At 42.9% G+C, this 26387-nt stretch overlaps 1 protein-coding gene across 1 annotated transcript in view; it reads left to right on the top strand.

Annotated features, from left to right (window-relative positions):
* Positions 1-16380: 16380 nt before the first annotated feature.
* The window catches only part of STMND1 (stathmin domain containing 1), a gene marked incomplete at both ends in the record, with an annotated part of 33894 nt that continues 23887 nt past the window's right edge, over positions 16381-26387 (top strand). Inside the window, one exon of the mRNA XM_080928682.1 lies at positions 16381-16467. Coding sequence (XP_080784808.1) covers positions 16381-16467 — 87 coding nt within the window. The remainder of the gene's footprint in view (positions 16468-26387) is intronic.

The raw sequence follows: 26387 nt of genomic DNA, 5'->3' as shown, positions 1-26387 counted from the left end.
TTTTTGTTTTGTTTGTTTGTTTGTTTGTTTGTTTTTTACTTTAAGCACATTTCCATTTCTCTCCTCCTGATCTTGTGCTATGATCTCATGCCATACACTGTATTTTCCAGTTACATATATTTGGGGTGTGTGGAATTGTCCTTCAGTCCATAATACTGGCCCTTTGGGGTTTTCTTCTTTTCCTTTATAAGTTTTACTTGGGATAATTTCATTGCTATGTCTTCTAGGTCTCTCATCTTCTTTTCAGTAATATCTAATAGGTTATTAATACCATTCAATGTATTTTTTTAATCTCGTGCATGAAAGTTTCAGGTTGAAAGTTCATTTGAACTTGGCAGTGGTAGTACATGTCTTTGACCCCAGAACTTGAGAGTCAGAGGGAGGTGGATCTCTGTGAGTTTGAAGCCAGCCTGGTCTACACAGTGAGTTCCAAGACAGCCAAGGCTATACAGAGAAACCCTGTTTTTAAAAGAATAATAATAAAAGCAAACAAACAAATGAAGAAAACAACAATAACAAAAGCCCACTCAGATCTTTTTAATGTTTCTCACGCTCTTATTCATTCTCTCTGACTCTGAGTCTATGAGTGTATGTGAAGCAATAATAAAATGTGTCCTAGTGACGCTGAACTGTCAATTTTCCACAGCCTAGAGTCACCTGAGAAGATCTTGATTCCGAGAATACCCATATCTGATTGGCTTGTGAACATGTCTGCAGTCAAAGAGATTGATCAGTTATAATTGATTATTAATTGATGTGGGAGGGTCCAGCCTGCATAGGAAGCGACATTCCCTGGACAGATGGTGCATAGGGCAAGCCAGCAATGAGTGTCTGTCTACGACTTACCCTTTAAGATCTTGCTTGAGTTCCTGCCAGGATTTCTCTCAATGATAGACCATGACAATGAGGAAGTGCCAGTCAGAAAAATCCTTTCTAGTTGCTTTGGTTGTGATGTTTATCACAGCAACAGAAAGGAAAGTAGAGCAAACTTGGTGTCTTTGTTTATCATTCAAGCATTCCTGCTGTTCATGGATTAGGTCTGACTGATCTCTAATTATGGTCCCATGCCCTCCTGCCTTCATTGCCCAGCAAGATGTCAGGTAGACGTCAGATTAAATCAGTTTTCACTTTGGGGGTCACAGGATTGTTTGGGGTCCAGTTTCTGAACTGGGTTTTGCTGTGCAATTTCATTGCTTGGGCTCAGTTTCAGGTCTTGCTTCTTTCCTTTTTGGTGCTAGGTATAGAACTCCGTGCACTTTGCATACATGCGCACAACACTAAGCAACATGCCAATGCTGGGTCTTTCTTTTTCAGAATGTCAGGTAAGATCACACAGTAAAGAGGGAAAGGCTAACTTTTTCCCCACAACTAAGTCTGTCTTCCTGTCTGACTGGTGTAAATGGGTACCAACCACTCTCTGCTCCTTATTAGTAACCTTCCTTCTCTGTGTTGGGTTACTTTGTTCTGTGCTAATGTAAATGACTCTTCACTACTCCACGATCTGCACCTCTCCACAATCCTCCCTCTGGCTAACCTGAGCTCCTGCGCTCTGAGGAATCCTAGCCATTCTTTTCCTGCCCGGCCTCTCTTCTTAGCTGAGCCACTTGCCCATCCCTAGACTCCACTCAGGTGTGCTCCCCTGCACTATTTCTAGCCTGGAGACTTTCTCTGGGCAGACACTTGGGTAGCAGTTCACCTAGTTGGTGTCCATTTCTCAGGGATTCCCTGTCTGGTGCCCCAGGTCCAAGGACTTGACAGCCAGGTTTCGTATATGGTCACTTGTTTTCAAGGACAGAAAACACTTCTCTCCATGACCCCACAAGGATGAGAAGTTGAACTCTCTGGACCTTGATGAGTCAAGAGAAAAGGCTATCAGAGGTTATCATGATATTGTGAGATATGGTAATGGTACAGTTGGGATAATTTTACTCTGAACAGTGCCTTTTCCTCATTCTGTTGGCTGCTCTGTTTTGTGCATGTGATATGTATGCATTTATATACTGATTTTTTTATTTGAAACAGGGTCTCACAGCCCAGGCTGACCTCCAACTCATTCTGTAGCCTAAGCTGGCCTTGAGTTATTGAATCTTTGATCTCCACCTCTACCAAGTGCTAGGATTTCAGACATGGACTGTTGTTCCCAGAGTTTCGTTTGTTGTTTGTTTGGTGGGTTGGGCTTTGTAGACATTCTTCCTATGCTATGTAGCCCAGGCTGACCTCAAAGACTGTGATAATTCTGACTCAGCCTTCCAAGTGTTGGGATTACAGGCCTGTGTCAACCACACCAAGTTTCACATGCTATGTTTATAAAATAGATGGAGGGGAAGGGAGAAATGGAGTGAGAATTAAAAATATCTTTAAATCTTGGTTGAATTTTATTCAACCAAGGCTAAAAGTATAAGGGACTGGTGATCTGAACACTGCCTGTTGCTGTTGGATCACAATCTTACCACATTTCCTGAGCCCTTTGCAATTAAGATCCTCCTTGCTAGGCGACCATCTTTGTTAATATCACAGCAGATAACTGCCACTCTTACCTTTTCAGCGGGACAGGAATAAACTCAGCAGGATATTTTTATGCCAGTCTACTGCAGATACTTCTTCAGTTACTCTGATCACGTCTTTGGAGGTTCTGTGTGGCCGGGATGCTGGCTACAAAACCTGCCAGGGAGAGGGATGCTCCCCAACGCAATGCTTTCTGGGAAGAATCAGCATCTGAACATAATCACAGTAGCAGCAGCAGCACCTCCGTGTTTTGAGCTCTACTGAGTACTAAGGAATCTGGATTCCAGGATTCTCACAGATGGGATAGAATTAAGGCCAGTGGGAACGATAACAGCTCTCAGGCCTGCAGCTGTCCTGAACCTTTATTTACTTAGTGCTAATGTGTGAACATGTGGTGACAGGTAGCCGCACGTCAAATCCGAACTGCCTGCAGCCACTTGGGTGGTGTGCAAACCCAACCTGGAGTATTGGATTAGCATATCCCCTTCCAAACTAGTAGTGACTCTTAGTTTTGGTTTAAACGAGGAATGTTTGGTAATTTCTCATTCTTGATCCCCCAGAGTCTGGAAGTCCCCAGTGATTTGTTAATGGTTGTCATTATCTGAATTCTGCCTGGTGATCAGGGCTGTAGCTCAGCTGGGTGGGTGAATGGAGGCAGTTGTTTAGCATGAATTAGATTCTGTCTCTAGCATCACTGACAGTACTATACCAACTTCCCCTTCTGCCGCTGATACACAGCAAAAAAGTTGATCCTGAGTGACTTGGACCAAAATGTGACCCAGATGAATATTAAATAGATGCTCTATAATAATTTGAGGAATAAACTCCAGGAAAGCCATTTCTGTAAGCAATGACGGTGTTGCCACCAGGTGTGTGGGTGAGACCCAGTGAGCCCCAGAGGAACTGAACAGTGGAAGCTGGTTCAAGGCACACCTATAATACCTAATGTATTACCCAGGGTTCTCTAGAGTTACAGAACTTATGGAATGTCTCTGTATATTGAGGGAATTGATTGTGATGATTTACAGTCGGTAATCCAACTGATCCAACAATGGGCAGCTGTGAATGGGAAGTCCAAGAATCTAGTAGTTGCTCAGTGCCACGAGGCTAGTTGTTTAAGTTGGTCTTCTTTAGAAGTAGATTCCATCAGATGTGCTGGCAAGTAATTTAAAACAGGTGAAGAAGAGTGAATCTTCCTTCTTCCAATATACTATGTAGGTCTCCTGCAGAAGGTGTGGTCCAGATTAAAAGTATGTACCACCTCCTGGATCTGGGACTTGCTTTGCCCAGGCTGATCTTGAACTCAGAGATCTCCTTGGCTCAGTCTCCTGGGATTAAAGGCATGTACTACTTGCCTGGGCCTAAGCCTTTTATGGCCACAATGCCTCAAGATCTCCATGCCAAGATCCAGGTCAGAACTGGGTCTAGATAACAGGTGAGCCCTCCATTCCTGGATTGTAGTCCATCCCAGATACAGTCAAGATGACAATCAGGAATAGGCATTACAATCTACCCCTTGTCAAATCATATCTCATATCCAAATGAAATAATAACCAGGTCATAAATATGCCCAACATGATACAACTATATGCAATCATGAACACATTTGTAAATTTAGAATAGGTCAATGTCCCTTGGGAACATTCTTTTAGTATCTCAAATACCAATTAATGTTAAAGAAATAGAAAGAAAGCGCAAATAGCTATACAAATGTGTTCCTAACAAAATAAAACAGAAGCATTCATATTACTCTATAATTCTCATTTCTGCAACTGGTCACGAGGTCGCAAATGGCATTTATAACCACCTTCCTTTTGTATCCATTCTGTATGTCCTCCACCTACTGCAAGCACCTCAGCAGGTCTTGTCTTTTCCTGGAGGAGTGACCCATACCTTCATTCCAGATGGCTCTGTGTTATTTGTCATCCTGCGTGGATCAGGCTGCTGTAGTTTCCCATTGACTTTAATCACAGGACATGGTAGTACTAAGAGGTGCCCTAAGGGATCTCCTGTACTCCAGAAGTAATCCTTCTTACCTCCATTGTGCAGAGGCAATCCAATTTCCCCATGGTAATCTGGATCTATCACCCCTCCTAACACTGCTATTTCTTTCTTAGCCTGTTGGTTGAAGGACATTAGAAGCCCAACATGACCAGGGGGAAGTCTGAGCTTCCAGCTCAATAGAATGTTGTGGCTTCTGGTAGGAGCACTCCCCCCTCTGGAACCAAAACTTCTAGGCCAGTAGAACCTAGAGTTGTGGAGACAGAAAGCAAAAACTTCCCTAGAGGGTCACTAGAAGTAATAATGAAAGGAACTATTCCCCTTTTCAACCCTTGATTCTTGGACATATGGATTCTGGCTATGGGAGAAACTGCACCATATATTGGATGCTGATTCAAAGCATATACTGCCTTCTGAAGAACTCTGCTCCGGCCCTCCATGCTGTTGCCTCCTAACTGTTGCTATAACTGTGTCTTCAAAAATTCAGTGCATCTTTCTATCAGACAAGTTGCTTTGGGATGATGGGGAACATGGTAAGACCAATGGATTCCATGATGGTGGGCCCACTGTTGCACTTCTCTGGCTGTGAAATGAGTTCCATGGTCAGAAGCAATACTGTGTGGAATACCATGACAATGGATAAGGGATTCTGTAAGTCCAGGATGGTGGTTTTTGCAGAAGCATTTTGTGCAGGAAAGGCAAATCCATAACCAGAATAAGTATCTGTTCCAGTAAGAACAAAACGCTGTCCTTTCCGCGGAGGAAGTGGTCCAATGTAATCAACCTACCACCAGGTTGCTAGCTAGTCACTGGTGCCATATCTGGGGCTCAGTGTTGGTCTCTGATGTTGGCAGATATGGCATTCAGCAGTAGCTGTAGCCAGGTCAGCCTTGGTGGATGGAAGTTCGTGTTGTTAAACCCAAGCATAGCCTCCATTTCAGCCACCATGACCACTTTGACCATTTATTTATTGAGCAATGACAGGGACGGCTGTCCACAGACGGCTCATCTTATCCACTTGATTACTGAACTTCCCCTCAACTGAAGTCACCTTTTGATGAGCATTTACATGGGACACAAATATCTTCACATCCTTTGCCCATTCGGAGAGATCTATCCACATACTTCTTCCCCAGTTGCCTTTCTCACCAATTTTCCAATCATGATCTTTCCAAGTCTCTGACCATCCAGCCAATCCATTGGCTACAACCCATGAGTCAGTGAACAGTTATACATCTGGTCATTTCTTCTTCCCAACAAATTGTAATTCCATATGTACTGCCCGAAACTCTGCCCACTGTGAAGATTTTCCTTCATATTTGTTCTTGAAAGGGGCTGTAATCCTGCAGCTGTCCTCTTCTGGGTGGTTCCTGCATAACGTGCAGAGCTTTCAGAAAACCAATCAGCATAATGTCATCAGTGTAGTGCACCAATGACATAATTTGTAGAAGATAATTTGTGCAACTATCAAGATTCCTTCTTAAAAAAAAAAAAAAAAAAAAAAAAAAAAAGACTTAATATATCCTTGTAAAGGCAAAGCTGTAAAGGCATACTGCTGGCCTTGCCAACTGAAAGCAGATTGTTTCTGGTGGTCCTTATGGACAGGTGCTGAGAAGAAGGCATTTGCTAGGTCAATAGCTGCATACCAGTACCAGGAGATGTGTTAATTTGCTCAAGTAAAGAAACTACATGTGGTACAGCAGCTGCAATGGGAGTTACTCCCTGATTTAGTTTTCGATAGTCAACTGTCATTCTCCATGACCCGTCTGTCTTCTGCACTGGCCAGATAGGAGAGTTAAAGGGAGATGGGGTGGGAGCCACCACCCCTGCATCTTTCAAGTCCTTGATAGTGGCAGTAATTTCTGCAATTCCTCCAGTAATACGATATTGGTTTTGAATCATTATTTTCTTTGGCAGAGGCAACTCTAAAGGTTTCCATTTAGCCTTTCCAACCATAATAGCCCTCACTCCACAGGTCATGGAACCAATGTGATAATTCTGCCAACTTTTAAGTATATTTACCACAATTATACATTCTGGAACTGGGGAAATGACCACAGGATGTGTTTGGGGACCTACTGTGAGTTGGATATCATCCAAAATTCCATTAACCACCTGGCCTCCATAAGCCCCTACTTTAACTGTAGGGCCACAGTGTCTCTTATTAACACAGCTTCTGGTACTGGATATGCAACTATTGATCTAGCAAATGCCTTCTTCTGGAATCTCCTAGGATCTCCTGGGATAAGCATCAATTCAGAACCAGTATTTAATAAACCCCAAAAAGTCTGATTATTTCCTTTTTCCCAGTGTACAGTTACCCTTGTAAAAGGCCATAGGCTCCTCTGGAGAAGAATTGGAGAAAGGCTAACAGTAAAATTTTTAGGTGTCTTATCAAGATCCTCAGGGGAACCTGGCCACTTCTACATTCAAGAAGTTTTGGGTCTGCAACTGGCTCAAGTCTGGAAATTGATTCACTGGCCAAGTTTGCCTTTTGCTATGATCTAATGTGGCCTTTCTTTTATTTGTTTTTTTGTTTTGTTTTGTTTTTTGGGTTTTTTTTTTTTTTTTTTTTTTTTTTTTTTGCTTATACAGATCAAGCAGATTTGCAGCAGGCTTCCTATCTATTTCATGCCTGGAAATACCATAATCGATGAGCCAGTACCAAAGGTTGATGCGGGTCATGCCATTCTAAAATTCACCTCTCCTATGCTGGTCATTATGGGCTAGGTAATTATTAATATATTTTTGTCTCTGCTGTTCATTATAATAACCACAATCACCTTGTCTCTGGCGATTCAGTGCTGCCACCTGGCCCTTGTTACCTTGGGGCCCAATTGAACCCATTCCATTTAATTCATCCAATTGAGCAGCAATATCTCCAATCTAAGGTCTGGCACAAGAAAAAGGGAAAGAACAAAACCCTTCAAATATGCTAGTGCCCCTCTCACCAGTTTGCATCTTATAGGCATCATGAAGGGCATATCTTCTGGGCCTTCCCATTGTGGAGGATTAGGTTTTACACAACATATCCACTCTAGCACTGCAATTTCCCTGAGCCTTAATTTCCCTTTGTCAACAATAAGGGATATCAGGCATCTCCAACTCCTTCTCAGTAGGCCATCTTTTGATAAACACTTCAGCCAACCATTCAAACAAACTTTTGACACCCTTTTTTAACTGTGTGAGCTTCCATATTAAACCTAGAATCTCCACTCAGAGGGCCCATGTCAATAAACTCAGCCTGATCTAGTTTTATCTTCCTTCCACCATTAGCCCACATCCTTAAAATCCATTCCCACACATATTCCCCTGACTTCTGCTTGAATGTATTAGCAAACTCATTAAGTTCCTTACTATTGTAGTGCATTTCCACACAGACTACACTTTCTACCTCCCCTCTAGAGGCCTGCTTTGCCTTGAGTCTGGTTCTAGGTCTAGAAGAAACTATTGGTCTTGAGGAACATCAGTACTGTCTTGTCCTGCATTTTCTTTAGAGAAAGTCACTGCTGGTTTATCACTCTGAAGGATTTATTTCCTCATGTGAAAGAGGCATTATCTTAAGGGGTGGAGCTGTGGATACTTCTTCCTCAGGTGGGATAAACCCTTGAGAATCTAAAGATTCAAAATTCTCAGCTTCAACAAGGTCTTCCCACACATCCCCAACTCGAGTTACAGGATCCCATTCTTTGCCAATTAATGCCCTTACTTTAACTGCTCACACCCTCTGAGGCCGAGACTTGAATTTTTGCTGTAATTCAGCCAACCTTATAATGAGGGCTTCAGTTTGACCTTCTGCAACTCAAGCTCTACAGCTGCTGGAGAGAAGATTCTCTTCAAGGGCACACTTAGAAAACCTTAGATTGTTTATTTGCATCTGAAGCTGTTTGCTTTCACCATACAGCTCATTCTTTTTCTTCCTCAGTTTGTCCAGAGATACTAAGAGCAACAAGCCAGCAAAATCATACCCCCCCCCCAAACTGCACCTAATGCATCGCCAGTTACAATGGAAAAATCAAGATAATCAAAGGCATTAGCTTCTTTAAGTTTGACATGTAGTTTCTACCATGGGTCCTCAACATTCTCCGAGCTCCCAGGAAAGTATCTGGAGAGGTTTCAGTAGTTGAAGGTGCTGGTGAATTAGAAGGTACTGGCAAATTATTCAGCCAATTCCAGATTCTTAAAAGATTCATCCTTATCCTTCTGCTTCTCTAGAACCACTCCTGGTACCAGCTTCTGTTTTAGTTAGGGATTTACTGCTGTTAGCAGACACCATGACCAAGGCAACTCTTATAAGGACAACATTTAATTGGGACTGGTTTGCAGGTTTAGAGATTCAGTCCATTATCATCAAGGCAAGAACATAGCAGCATCCAGGCAGGCATGGTACAGGAGGATCTGAGAGGTCTACATCTTCATCTGAAGACCTCTAAGAGAAGACTCACTTCCAGGGAGCTAGAACTAGGGTATTAATGTCCATGCTCACAGTAGCACACCTATTCCAATAAGGGCATACCTCCTAATAGTGCCTTTCCCTAGCCCAAGCATATATAACCATCACACCTATGTACCCTGTCTGTTTAGGAAAAGTGGCTTAACACTCACCCTCATAAACTGCCTTGATAATCTAACTCTATCTATCTGTCTACCTACCTACCTATCTCCCTCTCCATATCTCTTTTCCTCTTCCTACTTCTGTATCTACCATCTATCTACCTATTATCTAACAATTCTATAATATCTATCTAACCACCTATTTGCCATCTATTTATTATCTGCCTGTTTGTCCTTCTGTTTATCCATATAGCTATTTATTCATATATTTCCCTACCCCCTATACTCATCTAATTTTTTCTCCATCTATGATTCTCTCTCTCTCTCTCTCTCTCTCTCTCTCTCTCTCTCTCTCTCTCTCTCTCTCTCTCTCTCCCTCTCCCTCTCCCTCTCCCTCTCCCTCCCCCACTCTGTGTGTGTGTGTGTGTATGTGTGTGTGTGTGTGTGCCCCTCTCCAAATGCATGTCTCCTGTTCCCCTCCTTTCTCCTCCACAGCAAACCACATTTGCTCCTGAGTTTCCCAGTCCTTGGAGAGAGAGAAATCAATAGAAGCCTTTGTGTGTGGCTCCGCTGGCTTTCTTGAAGACCCCTAACTTCCTTGCTGCAGCTGTTTTGTATGAGAACAGAGAAGAAGCAGCTCGCTGTGCAGCTTTAACTATGGCGCCAGGTGAAAGAGAAGATGGGAAGGTGCTGCAAAGAGCAGCAGAGGATTGTGAAGATGTTCAAGGCCATCTCTACTCAGAGCAGAGGGAGGAACAGCAGGGCTGGAGTCTGGTGAGATGAGAGGAGGCAACACTGGCTCTGTGGTTTGATCCTAAAGCTTTTAGCCTACACATCAGGCCAGAGGATAGCTAGGCTGTGTTCGTATAAAATGAGATAAGGGTGAGGTCTGGGAGGAATTGTAGGAAGTAGGGGTCGGTTATGATCTAAGTATAATGCATTCATCTATAAAATGATCAAGAACTGTATTCTAAGGTGAGATGGAATTAAGCTCATTGGGTTTAAAAAAAACTCTTACTACAAACCTAGTTTTTTTTGTTGTTGTTGTTAACTTGCAAGAAAGTGAACTTGATCATTTATGGGCATTCAGCCAGAATTAACAATTTTATTGGGTTTTCCCATTTAAAATCAAAACCGCTTAAGTAGCCAAGTATGGTTTAAGCCAGCTCAGTTCCCTACTTTGCATAATTACAGTGAAGGAAGGCACTTTGTAGGCATCCTTCTCCCCTTAATTTAGTGGATCAACAACCCTAGGAAGTAGTTACTGTTGCTGTGTGTGTGTGTGTGTGTGTGTGTGTGTGTGTGTGTGTTGTAAGTATTGTGCATTTGTGTGAGGGAGAGTGCATGTGTATATGTATCAATGTTGTACGCCTTTCTCAATGGCTCTCTACCTTAATTTTCTTTACAGACAAGATGACTCACTGAGCCGGAAGCTCATTGATTGGCTATGGGAGGCTTACCAGTGAGCTCCAGGAAATTCCATGTCTGGCCACTCCCAAGCATTGGGTGTTGTGTTTAAAAAAAGATATAGAAGAAGAGGCATGTTTGGTGGGGGCACGGTACAGTGTGGGGGAACAGGGTGCCTCTGTGGGCTCATGATGAGACATCATTTCCCCCAAGGGACCAGCCACATGACCATGACTGTATAGTGGTACAGTATAGAATCAAGCTTATTCAGAGCATGGAGGGGGGATTTAAAAGGAAGGCAGAGAGAGAGAGAGAGAGAGAGAGAGAGAGAGAGAGAGAGAGAGAGAAGGGGAATAGAGGAGTAGAGGCGGGCCATGAGCACGTGGAGAGAAGGGAGAGGGGAAAGCAGGAACAGGAGGACAGAGCAAGAGCAAGAGAGAGAGGAGGGGGACAGACAGCAGCCCCTTTTATAGTGAGTCAGGCACACCTGGCTGTTGCTAGGTAACTGTGAGGGCGGAGCCTAGAAGAAAAGCCAACATTGGGGTCATGGATACACACAGCCTACCCAGCTTGAGTTCTGGGGATCTGAACAGGAATCCCCACGCTCAAACAATGATTACTTTACCAGCCTGCTATCTCCTCTCTTAAAGAATAAGGGAAACAAGAAAATGAATTAATTTCCCAAGGTCAAAGTAAGCGTCCCTTTCTGAAGGCTGAGTTCTTTTCTCTCCAAGATGTGCCAAGCACCCATTTGTATCAGAATTATCAGAATATGTGTCAGAAAAGCCAGTTCTGGTGCTGTGGGCATATCTGAAGGGTTGATGGGAGCCTGGGTCTAATCGCCAGCACAGAGGGATCAGAAACACAGACGTGATCTCTCCGTGTACGTTGCTGAGAATCTATACTAGAGCAGGCGTCAGAGGTGATTCCAGGACAGCTGTGATGGATCTAGCTTTGAGAACCAGAGTTCCAAGACACTCTCAGGAACAGTTCCCCCATCTGCAGAGGGAGGAGCTAGTACTCTGTCCCTCCCTAGATGACTCCCAGGAGGCTAGCCTACAGCCCAGAGCAGCAGCACTGGGTTCAGTATCTCACAGCTGGCTTAGTGTCCTTTCAGGAACATTCCAGTACAAAAATTTTAAAAAAAAGAAAAATCAAGTCTCTTAGAAAACTTTCTGCTTTCATTCCCCTACCCCCCAGTTCCTTAAGCAGCCAAACTCTCCTGGATCGTCGAACAATACGTTGAAGGCCAGCATGGGAAAAATCACACCACTAATTCAAAAAGTCTCAGTGCTTTGTGCCCATGTACTGCCAAAATTAGAAGGAGCAAAAAAAAAAAAAAAAAAAAAAAAAAAAAAAAAAAAAAAAAAAAAATTACTTGAATATTGCTTTTCTTTCATTGTGAGGGTATCAGTGTGTGAAATTGTCGTGCAGAACCTGAAGGAGCTGATTGCGGGGTTTCCGAAAGGCACGCTCAACTTCCTAGACACCCATTAGCAAAGACTCTGCCTTCTCGAGTGCAACCCCGTGGAGCTCTCTGCCCACTGAAATGTCTAAGCAGAGTCCGGGTCACACCAGAGTCACAAAGGCGGATATCAGTGAAAGTCTAATAATTCCATGGACTCTTTCAATAACATTTCCTTCCAAGTTGCCCTCCTCTGACTGGTGTCTCGAGATCGGTGCTCTCTCTTTGTGTTTACCCGGTTTGTATTGAATGTGCAAACGGGCAAGACTGCTGGCCGAATGCCAAGGAAGCTGAGGCTGGGCAAACAATTGTTCCCCTGTTTACGGGCTTGTTTGTTTCTGGTCACTCTGTGCTTATCACGCCAAGTCCCTTAAAGGGACAAAGCAAACATGCCTGTGCTCTGCATTGGGGACAACTCTATTTAAATCTTTGGCTGGCATTACTATGAGGGCTGGCCTGGGCTTTACGCTGTCATTGTGTGTGAGGTGCTTGGATGCAAGATTTTTCTTGGCGATAATACTTCCCTTCATTACAAAAATGCTTTGTGGACTGCCTTGGGAGTGGATTCTGGTGGAGTGCGTTAGGAGACAGGACGAACGGACGTCACAAGAGTCATTTCTCAGAACCATGGCTATTGGGTTGAAATGATCAGAAGAGGGATGTGAAGGCCTGAAATGTGCAACTTTAAAAATGAAATCTTTTGGGGGCTGGGAAGATTGCTCAATGGTTAGAGCAGCAGTGATGCTTGTAGAGGAACCAGGTTCGATTCCCAGCACCCACATGGTGGCTCACAGCCATTCATGACTCCAGTTTCAAGGAATCCAACTCCCTCTATGGCCTCCATAGGCACTAGACATACACATGGGGCATGAACATATATGTAGGCAAAACACCCGCACATAACATAAATATAATAGATAAAGTGAGATCTTTGAAATTATGGTGATACTGGAATTACTACCCCTGTCAGACCATCTGCTACTTTCCTTTGTTTCTGGAAACTACAATATGCCCCCTCCCCAGAAAATCATCCAAGCAAGGTTTTGTTCAGTACTCTATAGCCATCCTGTGGAGCAGGGCACTCCAGCCAAAGGAGGGAAGAGGCTGCTCAGATGAATGGAGCCACATTCAGTCTTCCCACACAGGCTGGGAAGCTTAATGAGTTTATCCACTCCTACCCCTATGCCCAACACACACACACACACACACACACACACACACACACACATACACACACACACACACACACACACACAAAAGCATGCACACATACACGTGCACAAATGCTCACGCACACACATGCTCGCGCATCCTTTTAAGTGTAAACATAAAGACAAAGTCAAGATCCAGAGTCAAGTTCCAGGCAGGCACTGTGGTCCACCCCGTCATCACGGAACAGAAAGGGTTTGAGGCAGGAGAATGAAGACTTACACTGAAAGACCCTGTTTCTGAAAACCAAAATGTAAACAACAAACAAACAAAATCAAGGGCCTTGCATATTTTCTTACAAAATCTAAATAATAACTCTCTTAAGCATCACAGGCCACATGCTCTCTACAGCAGCTGCTTAGCTCTGCTGGTGGTGACGCCAACGCGCCAAGCACGTTATGGAAGCCGGCCAGATGCACCACGGTCTGGTAAAATTTATTATAGACACAGAGCTTTCAATTTTTAAGTTGCTAAATAATGGTTGTTTCTTGGTCTCTTTCAACCCTTTAAAAACACAATCTATCCTTAACATACGGGTCTTGTAGAGGCAGGCTGCGGACCAAAATTGGCTTTAGGTCCTGGTTGTCTGACCCTTACTGAACCAGTCATAGATGGATGAACTAGAAACAAGAATCATCAACTTCCTTTGTTGACCTCATCCTTAGCAAGCACTCAGTGTGTTAGCTATTACTGTGACCATGAAGCAGTCTAGAGTATTTGGAGATAAAAGTCAGGGTAGGATCTGTCTATGCATTGAAAGAATACTTAAAACACAATGAGTCACAACTGATGCCCACTTTTTGCAGATGCCTAAAGTTGGGACTTAAATTGGAACACTTTCAAATTGGAGCACAATGTGCCTCACTCTGTGGTGCTCCCCTATGACTAAACTAGGGGTGTCCTGTGTCGCTATGTAGTGAGGAAAAGGCCAGCCAGAGAAGGAGGGGTGGGAGAGAGGGAGAGACAGAGAGACAGAGAGAGACAGAGGGACAGAAAATAGAGAGAGAGACAGAGAGAGACAGAAAAGCAGAGACAGAGAGATAGGGACAGAGACAAAGAGACTCAGAGAGGTGGGGAGGGGAGAAAAGAAGTGAGTGACAGGAGAGAGATTGGAGAGCGAAGGAAGCGTGAAAAGAGAGAGACCAAGTAGTCTCTTTGCCAATGCCAACTGACAAAGGCCCCTTCTCTCCACCAGGAAGGAAGAGCAAGAAGGCAGAGTACCATCAGGGATCCTGCTTGTAATGTTGCTGTAGTGATCTCTAAACAGAGGCCAGTGTGTCCCTTCCTTTAATAGACTTGGTGGTAATTACCCCCACCGTTTTCTTTCTCGTCCCTTCTCTTTTCCTTCCTGTATTTTTAAGTAATGAGGAATGCTCTTCGTCATTGCTACTCCTAATCTCTATTTTGTTAATCGTTGTTTTCAACATAATTCATTGTAAGGTGATGAGACTTAATTCTGATACCAGCTATGGTTAGTGACTGGAATCCAACAGTGCTAACTAGGGGATTTTCTGAGCCAGCAGAAGTTGGCTCTAGCACACTCTAGGAAAAGAGTGTTTCTATCACTTTGGACCATGGTCTTAGGATGCTGCAGAAAATGCCCACATACACATTTTGGTAACCACCTCATTTATTCCCTGAAAACTTCAAAGAAAACACAGGTGTCTGCCACAGTTACCCCCAGCTTTATCAACACTTGCTGAACTTTCCCAGGACCATTTTGTAAGTGCGTTTTGGGTTGGATAATCCTAGGTGAGATTTTCCCAAAGCAACTTAGCTCAGCCACCTGCAATTCTTCAATGTTCACTCTTCCCGAATTATAAGACTTGGGCTTAGGTTTGACACATCTCTCTCCATGTTAGTAAATCTTGACAACCAGCATTATTTGAGCAGCAAGAGAGCCACAGAGTGGCTGTAAAATAAACCTCAGAATGGTGATTCACATTTATAATCCCAGTACTTGAGAGGCTGAGGCAGGAGGATTTCTGTGAGTCAGAGACAGACCTGTGTTCTGTGCTTAGGACCAGGCTACATAGGAAGACCCTGTCTCAAAAAAGGACAAAAATAATTTTTTAAAAAAATTAAAGTAATTTTATACCCTGTAATCGAAACACTTGTGAGGCAGAGGCAGGGAAGATCTGGAGTTCAAGGTTATCCTGAGCTATGTACTAAGCTGAGGCCGGGGCCTGGACTGCAGTAAACAAACGTGCTTTATAGAGCAGCCATACATCGAGCTACTTACAGCAGGGCTGGCCTCTGGATTCATTGGGAAGATCATGGAGTTTTGAATTTCCAAGAAGCCTGGGTTGCATTTTCCAGTTGTTTGGAGCCCTGGAGGGATGGAGCAGCCCCCTGGGTCCTGGTTGCTGCTCCTTCAGTAACTAGTTCCCTGGAGATTTTGGGAAAGTCACGTGCCTCCTTCCCTGAGCCTACATTTACAACCTTGAAAACAAAGGGTTGAGACACATCAAGCATCTTTTCGTCTGCGCCTTCTTAGTCCTCAAAAAGGAAACCGGAGTTGAAAATGGGATTTAAGAGTTCTGAAACATGTGCTGCTCGTGGGCACAACCCACAGACCCCTGTTCCGCCTCTCTCGACTTGGGTGGGTGGGCGTGGGGGATGGGGCACGACACCCTGTTGGTTTCATTCTCTGCGCAATGGTCATATACCGCCCCAACCCCATTCCCACCGCGGCTGCCCAAACACTCCTGAAATGGACTTAGCAAGTCTAAAATGATTTCAAGACCCGCCAGCAGCTGCAGAACTATTTGTGTTCCTGGGTGATTTTCATCATGAAATGGGGTTTATTTCTTGTGTGAGCATCCTTTCTGAAGTTGCACATCCTCTGGCAGGCATTTCATTGTCTTCGGATGGCTGGCTGCTGCTGCTGCTGCTATGCTTGGCCCTGAGAAGAGGTATGGGGGCGTGCCCTGCAGACCTGGTGAAAGAAAAGAGTGCCCAGCAGGTTGTTTAGACTTGGCTTTTCCCTCCTGTCCTTCCTAGTAGAGATTTGGATAGCTACTCAGATCTAGTTTTCCCTTGCAAAAGTCACGTCGTCGCTCTCTCAGGTCCCAGGTCTGTGTGACTGTGACGCCCGTTTATTATGGCAACAGTTTCCAGCAACTTCCCAGATGCTGAGCCTGAAGGTATGGGAGGAGGGAGTGCTGGGCCCTGACTGAGGAACAAGGACTCCAGGACAAGATAGGAGCTCTCCCGACAAAGCCTAGAGAGGAGGAGCAATGGGCTGTGGAACTTCCCAGCAATCAGAGGACCAGAGCCAGAGCCGCGTGCCCTCTCCCAGGAAGGGCTGGGAAGAGGGATCCAAGGTAACAGACAGTCACAGACAGACCTTGTGGGAGCACATGCCTGGACTACATAGTGAATACTGAAGCCCAGAGCAAGACACTGTCAGAGAGAGCGGAAAAGAGGACATGGATAAAGGAAAGAGAGGAGAGGAGGGTAAGGAAGAAGAGAGGAGGGGAGAGGAGGGGAGAGGAGGGGAGAGGAGGGGAGAGGAGAGGAGAGGAGAGGAGAGGAGAGGAGAGGAGAGGAGAGGAGAGGAGAGGAGGAAATGGAAGGGGAGAGAAGGGAAGGGGAGTGAGATTTTCCACACTTCCACACTTAGCTCTGACGGGGTCTGGAACCAGTGAGCAGTTCACTGCCCTCTTAGTAGATATGTGACTGAGGGTGTAAACTAAGAGACAGCAAGTTTATTCTGCTACTGATGGCTGGTGTCTCTAGAACAGGAAACTGTGCATGTCTCTGTGTATCTGTGTCCGCAGACACGTGTATGAGATCACAGCCTGGGCACATACAGGTGGAAGGGTGGTGGTTTCTGCCATCGGCCCAGTGTCTGGTGCAAAGGTGGGAGTTCCTGAGTGCTGCCAGCTAACGTTGGTCCTGAACTGCTGTCATCTGTGTTTCTCGACAGATCACAGAGCTGCCAAACATCCAGCTATGTTGTCTGGGTTGTTGAACATTTTGGGGACAAAGTTAGAGGGAACCTAGTTTTTACGATTCTCCTTCCAATCAATCCACTGTGCCTTAAGCTTGTATCATTTACTTGGAGATATTGGGAAAATTCCCATAGGAGTGGGGGCCAGAGGCCAGACTGTTTATTATCCTTCCCCGACTCTACAATAATGGTTAGGCCCCAACAGACCTAATAAGTTAGGCTTGGCCATTTATATTCTGTCAATCTATTTATAAAAATAGTGAAAAGCAAGAATTTTTAAAATTATTTTCAACGGGATACATTGGAAAATGAACAAAAACAGAGGTTCAGAGATTCCCCACATCTGTCTTTGGGGTCCTGATGTGAAGTGTAGGTCTAAACTGAATGGGTAAGAGTATTTATGTCAAGCCTAAAGGCCCACATTCAACGACTTGGTACCACATGGTAGAAGGAAAAACCTGACTCCTGAAAATTGTTTTCTGAGCTTCACACATGTGTTCGCACACATGCAAATGTAACTAACATATTTTAGGACAAGAAGCACTGATAATTAATCAGGTCTGAGCCTGTGTGGTCTTGCCTATCACTGGCTTCACAGTGGTCACAGCTCCAGACTCTCTATCAGAAGTGGTCTATCAGACCTGCGTGAAAGAGCGAGCCAAAGCCTGCCTCTGGCACAAACTCATCTGTTCTCTCTCCTAGCCTGAGACGTGGGAAGAAATTACAACTTCTTAGGAACTATTGTCTTACTAGTCTAATGGCTAGAGGGAAGGGCACAAGAGTCTCTTTAGAATTCTATCAGGATAGTTTGACCAATAGAATGGACCTTTCATTGGTATCAAAACCTCAATTCATTGGGTTGACCAAAGGAGGGGTCCATTACATACTTCAACATAAGGATGGGGGAAGCAGCTCATAGCCACACAGGGCCACCTTTTCCAAACAAGGCATTCTTCTGGCTGCTGTGTGAAAGGCATACGCTGTCTTCTCAGTGTAGACATGCTTTGGGGCCAGTGATATCATCCTGCACGTGTGTGGCACATCTGAGCTCCTGGTAGATTTAAAAAGCAAGCCTGGAGGATGGGGCTTGTGGGTAGAGTGCTGGCCTATCACAAAGCCCTGGGTTTCATCCCAACAATGCATAACTCAAATATGCTAGCTCATGCCTGTGATCCCAGAGCTCAAAAAGCAAGGAGGATCATGAATTCAAGGTCATCCTCAGCTTCACAGTGAGTTCAAGGTAACCCTGGAACACGTGAGACCCTATGTTTAGATAGATAGATAGATACATAGATAGATAGATAGATAGATCAATAAATAGATAGATAGATAGATGATAGATAAATAGATAGATGATAGATAGATAGATAGATAGATAGATGAATGAATGGATAGATGGATAAATTGGTGGGTATAGATGATAGATAGATAGATGATTGATAGATAGATAGATAGATGATAGATAGATAGATAGATAGATAGCCATTCAACTGGGGTATGCTATCAAGTTGAGACTCCAGGCTCAGTCCCTCGTGCTCTGAGAGAAGCCTGTTCTCAGATGCGACCTACACAAATGCTGTGTTCTGCTTTCTGTTCCTAACAGTGATTGTTTAAGTTTAATTAAGGTATCAATACATTTTTGAGGCAGGATTTTATATAGCCAAGGATGACTTTGGGCTCAGGGTCACTTCCTTTTCTTGAACAACCTAACCGCCCCACCAGCACTCTGCCCCCCATCTTTTCAAGAAAGCCCTCCCGATAGTGTACTGACTGCTTGCTAATGTCGAGTTCTCTCACCTACCCTTCCTCTCTCACAGACTCTTGCTCTCACAGGCCAAATGACCTGCAGTGCTTGTTTCAGGTCCTGCCCACAACTCTCTGCTTTTCCCATGCTGTTTCCTGACCCTATGGAAGGTCATTCCTAGACCTGCTCCTCAGCAGGACTGATGAGCTTCTAATCCATCCCTCAGTACAGAGCTCTACCCCCAACTGGTGGCCCAGCATTATCCTCTGCTTTGAAGGCTCTTCTGTTCCACAAGCTTATGAGCTCCAAGCCAGCTCTCTGGGCACCTCAGTTATTGTTGCTTTGATTGTACATTTCTCCCCTTTTTTCCAAAAATACATTTATGAAATTTAGGTTATGATGCTAAGACTCATTACCTTTTAAAATAATTTCTCAGGTACGATCATATATAAGAAATCTTTCACTATTTATATTTCTTTTGTACCTGCTTTCATTTGCTCAACCATATAATTATCGCCAAATACACTTTTATTATATAGACCAGGTGTCAGGGCCACAAGTCAAGTTCTTCCAAGGGTCAAATACACTAGTCAGAAGGATTAGCATATCTGTCAAGTCACCACAGAGCCTACAATGAGTCCAGGATGTTTATCTAGTTTTCTTTCTGTTGTCCTGACAAATAATACAACCAAAAGTAACTTGGGAGGGGGATTTATTTGGTTCATACTTTAAGATCACAGAGACTTAAGAAGGAACTTAAAGCAGAAACCACAGATAAGTGCTCCTTACTGCCTCATTCATAGGCTCATGTTTACCTAGCCTTTTTTTAAAGCCCAGGACCTAGGGAATGATGCTGCCCACAGTAGACTGGGACCTCCAGCACTGATTGACAGTCAAGACAGCATCCTACAAACATGTTTATAAACCAATCCTTTAACCTGTACAGTGTCTATTTCCTTATTTATAAAATAACAGAAATGCTGATATCTATCTTCATCGAGTTCTTATGAGAATCAAGTGAATTTAATTCACATAAAGTGCTCATACCCATATTTCACATAGAACAGTAGCAGAAAACAAGTTGGGGTAATTTTTGTGTAAACCTGAGGTAAGATCCTTACCAACCTTAGCTTAGCCACCCATGTGTACCCTTGAGTTGACCCTGACACCTTCTCCAGCTTTCTCCTTCTGACATCTGTGTTTTAAGCAAGCCTTCCTGATGTTCAGCAGGTACTTTCTTTTCTACCCGAAAGAATCATTGTACCTATCATCCTCCCCTGTCGGGTTTTCCCTTCTTCCTGTACAAGTCACACATCCCACCTTTTAGAGAATTCTGAGTCACTCTGCTGCCTCTGACACCTGCTCCTGACAACCATGCTGGCCAGGTTGATCTACCTTCTCCTGTTGAACTGAGGAGAGAGCTCATGTTGTTTACTTACTGTATCCTCCCACCATGAGCTGTCCCTGCAGACAGAAACCGTCTTTGTCATTTTATCGATAGCAAACTGTGCAGACCAACAAACCACAAACGAATGCCCTGTGATTTCATGCTTTCCCCTCCTCCGCTTCCCAGATTCCTTAGCATGTTCTTGTCTTCCAGCAACATAAGGAGTCGAATGATGATGTCTAGGAGGAAACTCAACATTGAAATCACTGGAAAGTAAACTCATTTGACTCCTGAATACATCTTCTCTTCCCATACACTTGACTTTGCAAATATGAACTGGGAAGGGTGTGATTATTAATTAAACACTCAGTGACCATTAGTGTAACAATGCCTCCATGACTTTCCCTCAAGTTTAGGAGTTCAGAGAGGCCAACAAAATAAATAAAACACTGAGATGAAGGTATTTGCTTATATGAAGTATTTACATTTCTTAGTAATTTTTACTTTAAAATATATTCTAAACTAAAACCCTTGGGAGTTGTCTGTAGACTTCCTGCTCACTTTTACCTTTGTCTAAATAGGTGTGACATCATTACAGAAAAATAATGCATTATAATAGGAAAAACATAGACAGTGATTCTTGGTAGGAAAAATGCTTTTTCTATATGAGTAACTCAATATTCTTGGCCTATGATTAAGAGAGAGAGAGCTTAGAATTTAAGGAGTGATCATAAAGGACCCTGCATAGGCTTTCTCTAACATCTGATAAAAGCCTTCATTTTTGACTGCAAAAAGAACTAAGTTACTTCTTAAAATGCTCTCTGTGTGTGTGTATGTGTGTCTGTTTGCGCATGCACTCACAAACATGTCTGTGTGGGTACACATGTGTGTGCCGAGGAAGGGGGACAGTGGTGCGTGTACCTATGCATTTGTGGAAGCCGGAGGTTGATGTTTGGTACCTTCTTCTGTTACTCACTACAATATTTGCACCGCATTTTATATATTGTGTGCACACAGCAATAGAGGTCACTGATTAGTCTGTGAAAGTCAGTTCTTACCTTCTAGTATATGGATCCCAGGGATTGAACTTGGGTCCCTGGGCTTGGCAGCAAGTTGTTTTTTCCACTGAGCCATTTTATTGACCTGTGCTTTATGTTTTAAGAGAATTCGTCTTGCTGTCCCTGGTGCTCATTAATTGACTGGACTGGCTACCCAGCAAGCACCTAGAATCTCCGTCTCTGTCTTCAGCACTCAGAGTACAGGCACACACCACACTCAGATTTATATGTGGGTGCTGGAGATCCAGATTCATATCCTCATGTTTGCACACCAACAGCTTTGCCTGCTGAGCCATTTCTTGGCCTTCTTAAATCTTGTTACTCCTGAGTGGTTTTTGAGGGGTTATTATTTGTAATTAAATTACTAAAAGCAAATTAGCAAAAATTCTAGTTCTGAAGAACAAAGTCTTCCCATAGGTCCACAGGTAAATATATTTATACATGATTCTGCTTGTAAAGTGATTGAAGATTTCAGCTCAGGGAGTATCAACAAGTAATTCCTGCCAAGCTGTTTGGAAAATATGTTTCCCAGAAGAAGCTACAGAAGTACATACAGTACTTATACTACTTAAACACACACACACACACACACACACACACACACACACACACACACACACACACACCATTAAAAGCAAGACACCTATCTATAGTGAAGCCAGTATCTTTTTATAACTGGTATCTTTTTTTCAGAATGCTGGTGACTCAGAAACTTGTTTGGCTTTGGACAAGCTGTTTTTAAAGCTAAGTTTCTAATGCTAAACTTGATAAAAGTGTAATCTCCAAGGCATCGAAATATACAAAATATAGAAACATTGACCATATATTTTGACAACTTCATCTTGAGAAAAAAAACTTCCACCCTCCTTCTGTGACGAAGCCTAGCACCATTTCTTATGCAATCCAGATATGTCAGTACATACTAGTGTGATAATATAAACCTTACATGCACAGACAGAACTGAGCACTGCTGACTACATCCCCAATGAGATTCAATTATTTGTCAGTAATGCTGGTGTCTTTGACTTCCAGCTACCTCAATCTAGATCATGAAACGGAGCCAACGTTCTTAAAACATGTTACAAATTGACATGACATTTGAAAGATGCTCTTAGCTTTCCAAAGAGCAAAACCTTTCATCTCTTTCTAGAAACTGAGGGCTGGTATACGTTAGGAGATGCTAAAAGATCAAAGATCATGTTCTGTTGGTTACACATTAAGTTTTATCTACTCCCAGGACTCAAAAGTGCCTGTCTGTAAACACAAATGGGTAGAGACCCTTGCTGGGGTCCCACATCCCAAACCAAGCAGCTCTGGTGATGAGGCAGCCATAGTAAGGTCATTTGAAGTTGAAGTATTGGAATCTATTTCAAGCACAGTGTGGGGAAGAAAGCCAGCTCTTCCAGTTTATTAACAATCAATTTTTTGTTCAGTTCCTAAGTGGTGTTTTGTCATTATTTTAGTGTAGCTGTCATTGAGCCTCTTGTATTTTTCAATATCTCTATTTAGAAATGCTAAATGACAAAAATCCTTCCTTATATGTTCCATGGCACATTGAAAGTTTTGAAAAAAGAAAAAAAAAAAAAAAACATGAAAATGCAATCAACTTGTGAAAATATCCCTCTTGCTATTACTGGCTTTAATCATCTGAAATCTAGGGAAAGAACCCACAATAGGGCTTATACATCTTTAAGCTCAACAGGAACTATGCCCCCCCCCCAGAGGAAAGCATCACAGGGTGTCTTGGTTAGCTTTCTCAGCGGGACACATCCTAGAACCATTTGAAGGTTCTAAGCCAACCCTTAACTGAGGGAGTGACTGGATCAGACTGGCCTCTAGACATGTCTGTGGAGGAATTGTCTTGATTGTTAATTGATGTAGATGTAGGAGATGATATCCCACTGTGGGTGGCACCATCCCTAGGCAAGTGGTCCTAGTCTACATTGGAAAGCTAGCTAAACATGTGCCTTCAAGCAAGCCAGAAAGTGATTCATGGACAACATTTCTCCATAGTTTCTGTTTTAAGTTCCTGTCTTGAGTTCCTGCCCTGACTTCCTCTAGTGATGGACTATGGCCTAGAAGTAGAAAAAAGATTCTTTCTTGACCTAAGTTGCTTTTGGTCAGGGTGGTTTTGTCTCAACAGGAAAGAAACTAAAGACGTCTCATTTTCCTTTTCTGGACATATCAAATACACGTGTGTGTGTGTGTGTGTGTGTGTGTGTGTGTGTGTGTGTGTGTGTGTGTTATATTGTGTATGGTGTAAGTACTAGCTACTTTATGTCAGCTTGATGCATGCTATAGTCAACTATAAAAAAGGAACCCCAATTGAGAAATGCCTCCATGAGACTGGTTATCGCCAGCCTGTACAGCATTTTCTTAATTGTTCGTTAATGGAGGATCTCTGAGACTATTGTAGGTTGAGTCATCCCTGGGCTGGTGGTTCTGGGTTCTATAAGAAAGCAGGCTAAGCAAGCCACAGGAGCAAGTCAGTAAGCAGCACCCCTCCATGGCCACTGCATCAGCTTCTGACTCCAAGATCCTGCCTTTTTTGAGTTCCTGTTCTGACTTTAAGTGATAATGAACAGTGATGTTTGATGTTGGTGTTTCATCACAGCAATAGTAACCCCAAGTAAGACAACACTTCTCAGGAATCTGCTTTCTCATTATTGGTGGTGATGCCTATGGCAGTGAACAGGTGGAAGAAAACCACACTACATTTTTATTCCTTTGCTATAAGACTATAAAGTCTCACCGGGACCTGTGTCTTATATTAGTGGCTTGAAGACTATATAACCAATGGAGCAGGGACTTATGAATTGGTGCAGTGCTTATGAAGAACCCTCTAGAAATATATAGAGTATTGAAAGCACATAGGATTTCAGGTAGAATGTATGCATCAGGGAACTGTAACAAAATCAGCTAACAAATATGTGTATGAGGTAGCCTGCTTTATAATAGCAGAAAATTAGAAGTCCCATGAATGAGCTAAATAAATTATGATGTAGTTACATGGTCAACTATATAATAACTAACATCATTGTCCATAAATAACTACTTCTTGCCATTAAATAGAATGAAGTCAAATTAGATAAATGTCTCTAATATATTGTCAGTGTAGGGAAAAATGTATCACATAAATACATGACTTCACAAAGAATATAATTTATTTTATTTTTAATAACAGTTTAATTATAGTATAATTCATGCACTATATAGTTCATCCTTAAAATATGCATGTGACAGCCATTTGTGTCATCTATTTTCAGCACATCCTTCCCCAAAGAAATGACTGCCTATGAGCAGCTGATCTTCTTCCCCTCATTTTCCCCCTCTCCCAAATCCCTTTGCCCCAGTCTCTGCTCCTACTACTACGACTGAGTCCATCTGACCTTAGAACAGTCTTTGTGAATGGATCCTCTCCTTTAAGAAAGTTTTCTCATGTCTATGTTATGACATATGTCAGTATTTAATCTCCTGTTATTGTTAAATAATATTTTTGCATGATCATGATACACTTCCTTCCCCTAACCATCAGTTGATAGACATTTGAGTTGAGTTATTTCCACTTTTTGAACATTATGAATAATAATTATAGACAACATGCACAAATTTTTACCTAAACGCTATTTTCATATTTGTAGGGCATAAACTAAGGACTGGAGTTTCTAAGCCTCAAAGTTACTCCATAATTAGCTTTCTGCAGGAACTTTAAGATTTTATTTTGTACTTCCCCAAGAACAGAATGGTTCTGAACTTCTTTTCACTGGCTTTTTAGAGAGCTCTGATTTATCTTTTTAAAGTCTTCAATGAGCAGATACACTTAGGAGCCAATACCAACATGTAGATAATGCTTCTGTCCAGGGGTTGGTATTTGCCATTTTCTACTGAGCCTCTGTATCAGTCAGGATTCTACCAGAAAAAAAGATCCAGAAGGACAAATGGATGAATGAATAGATGGGTGAGTTGATGGGTAGAAAGATACATATATAACAAAGGAATGCTTTCAGGAGGGTGGCCAGCCATGCCCAAATTCTATAGGATGAGACAGGAAGGGGCGGACTAGAAGGTGAAACTGCAACCCAAAGGCACCCTTTCTCCTCCCTCGAGTAGACCTCAGGTCTACACCAGAAGCTGTCAATTTATTGGAAGAGACCCACTCAGATGGTCTAAAGAATCTCTTCTACCTTATGTCAATGGATTGTAGGTGCAATTCTATCTACAAAATCCCTTCGATATGCTTAGGTTATAGTCTGACTGGAAACCTGGCTACTACACCCTATCTCAGTTGATACAGACTTGACCACCATGATCCCCTTCGATATGCTTAGGTTATAGTCTGACTGGAAACCTGGCTACTACACCCTATCTCAGTTGATACAGACTTGACCACCATGATCCCCTTCGATATGCTTAGGTTATAGTCTGACTGGAAACCTGACTACTACACCCTATCTCAGCTGATACAGACTTGACCACCATGATCCTCTTCTATATTAATCGGTTGTTTTAATGGGTCTTTTTATGTGTTAAACTACAAAACTGGCATTTTTAAAAATACATATTTTTTACACAGTGGTATCTCTAGTTTCATACATGATTGATGACTGTGAACTTGTTCATCTTGGTGTCCCTAGTAGGACTCAAAATGGTGGCCTTTTTGGCTTTTATATGGGTTAAACTAAGATGTGGATCCAACTCTTATCTGTGAGTCCACATAAAAGTTACAAAAGCTGTGAGTATAACTCAATGGTAGTACATTTGCCTATAGACAACATACAAGGTCCCAAATTTGATCTCTAGCAATGAAAAAATAAATAAATATAGGAGAAAAATTGTAAAGTTATATAATTCTAAAGCACAATCACTCAGCTCAAACATTTCTGTCCCAAAAAAAGAGGTGGGAAGGAAGGGACCAAAACGGACTGAAATTCAGCAGGGCAAACAGTAAATTTTTTTCCACATTTATTTGGTATCAGACACATGTGGTGGCAAGATGCAGACCTCAAGGGATTGGTGAACCCCACCTTCAGAGCCTTGTTGGCCAAAGCCCATACTCCTTTCCCCAGCTGGCTGTGACCACTGGCAGACATTTTCTCAGTAGA

Source organism: Micromys minutus (assembly GCF_963924665.1).
Source record: "Micromys minutus genome assembly, chromosome: 1".
Taxonomy (NCBI): Eukaryota; Metazoa; Chordata; class Mammalia; order Rodentia; family Muridae; genus Micromys; species Micromys minutus.
This window is presented reverse-complemented; position numbering and strand designations above follow the sequence as displayed.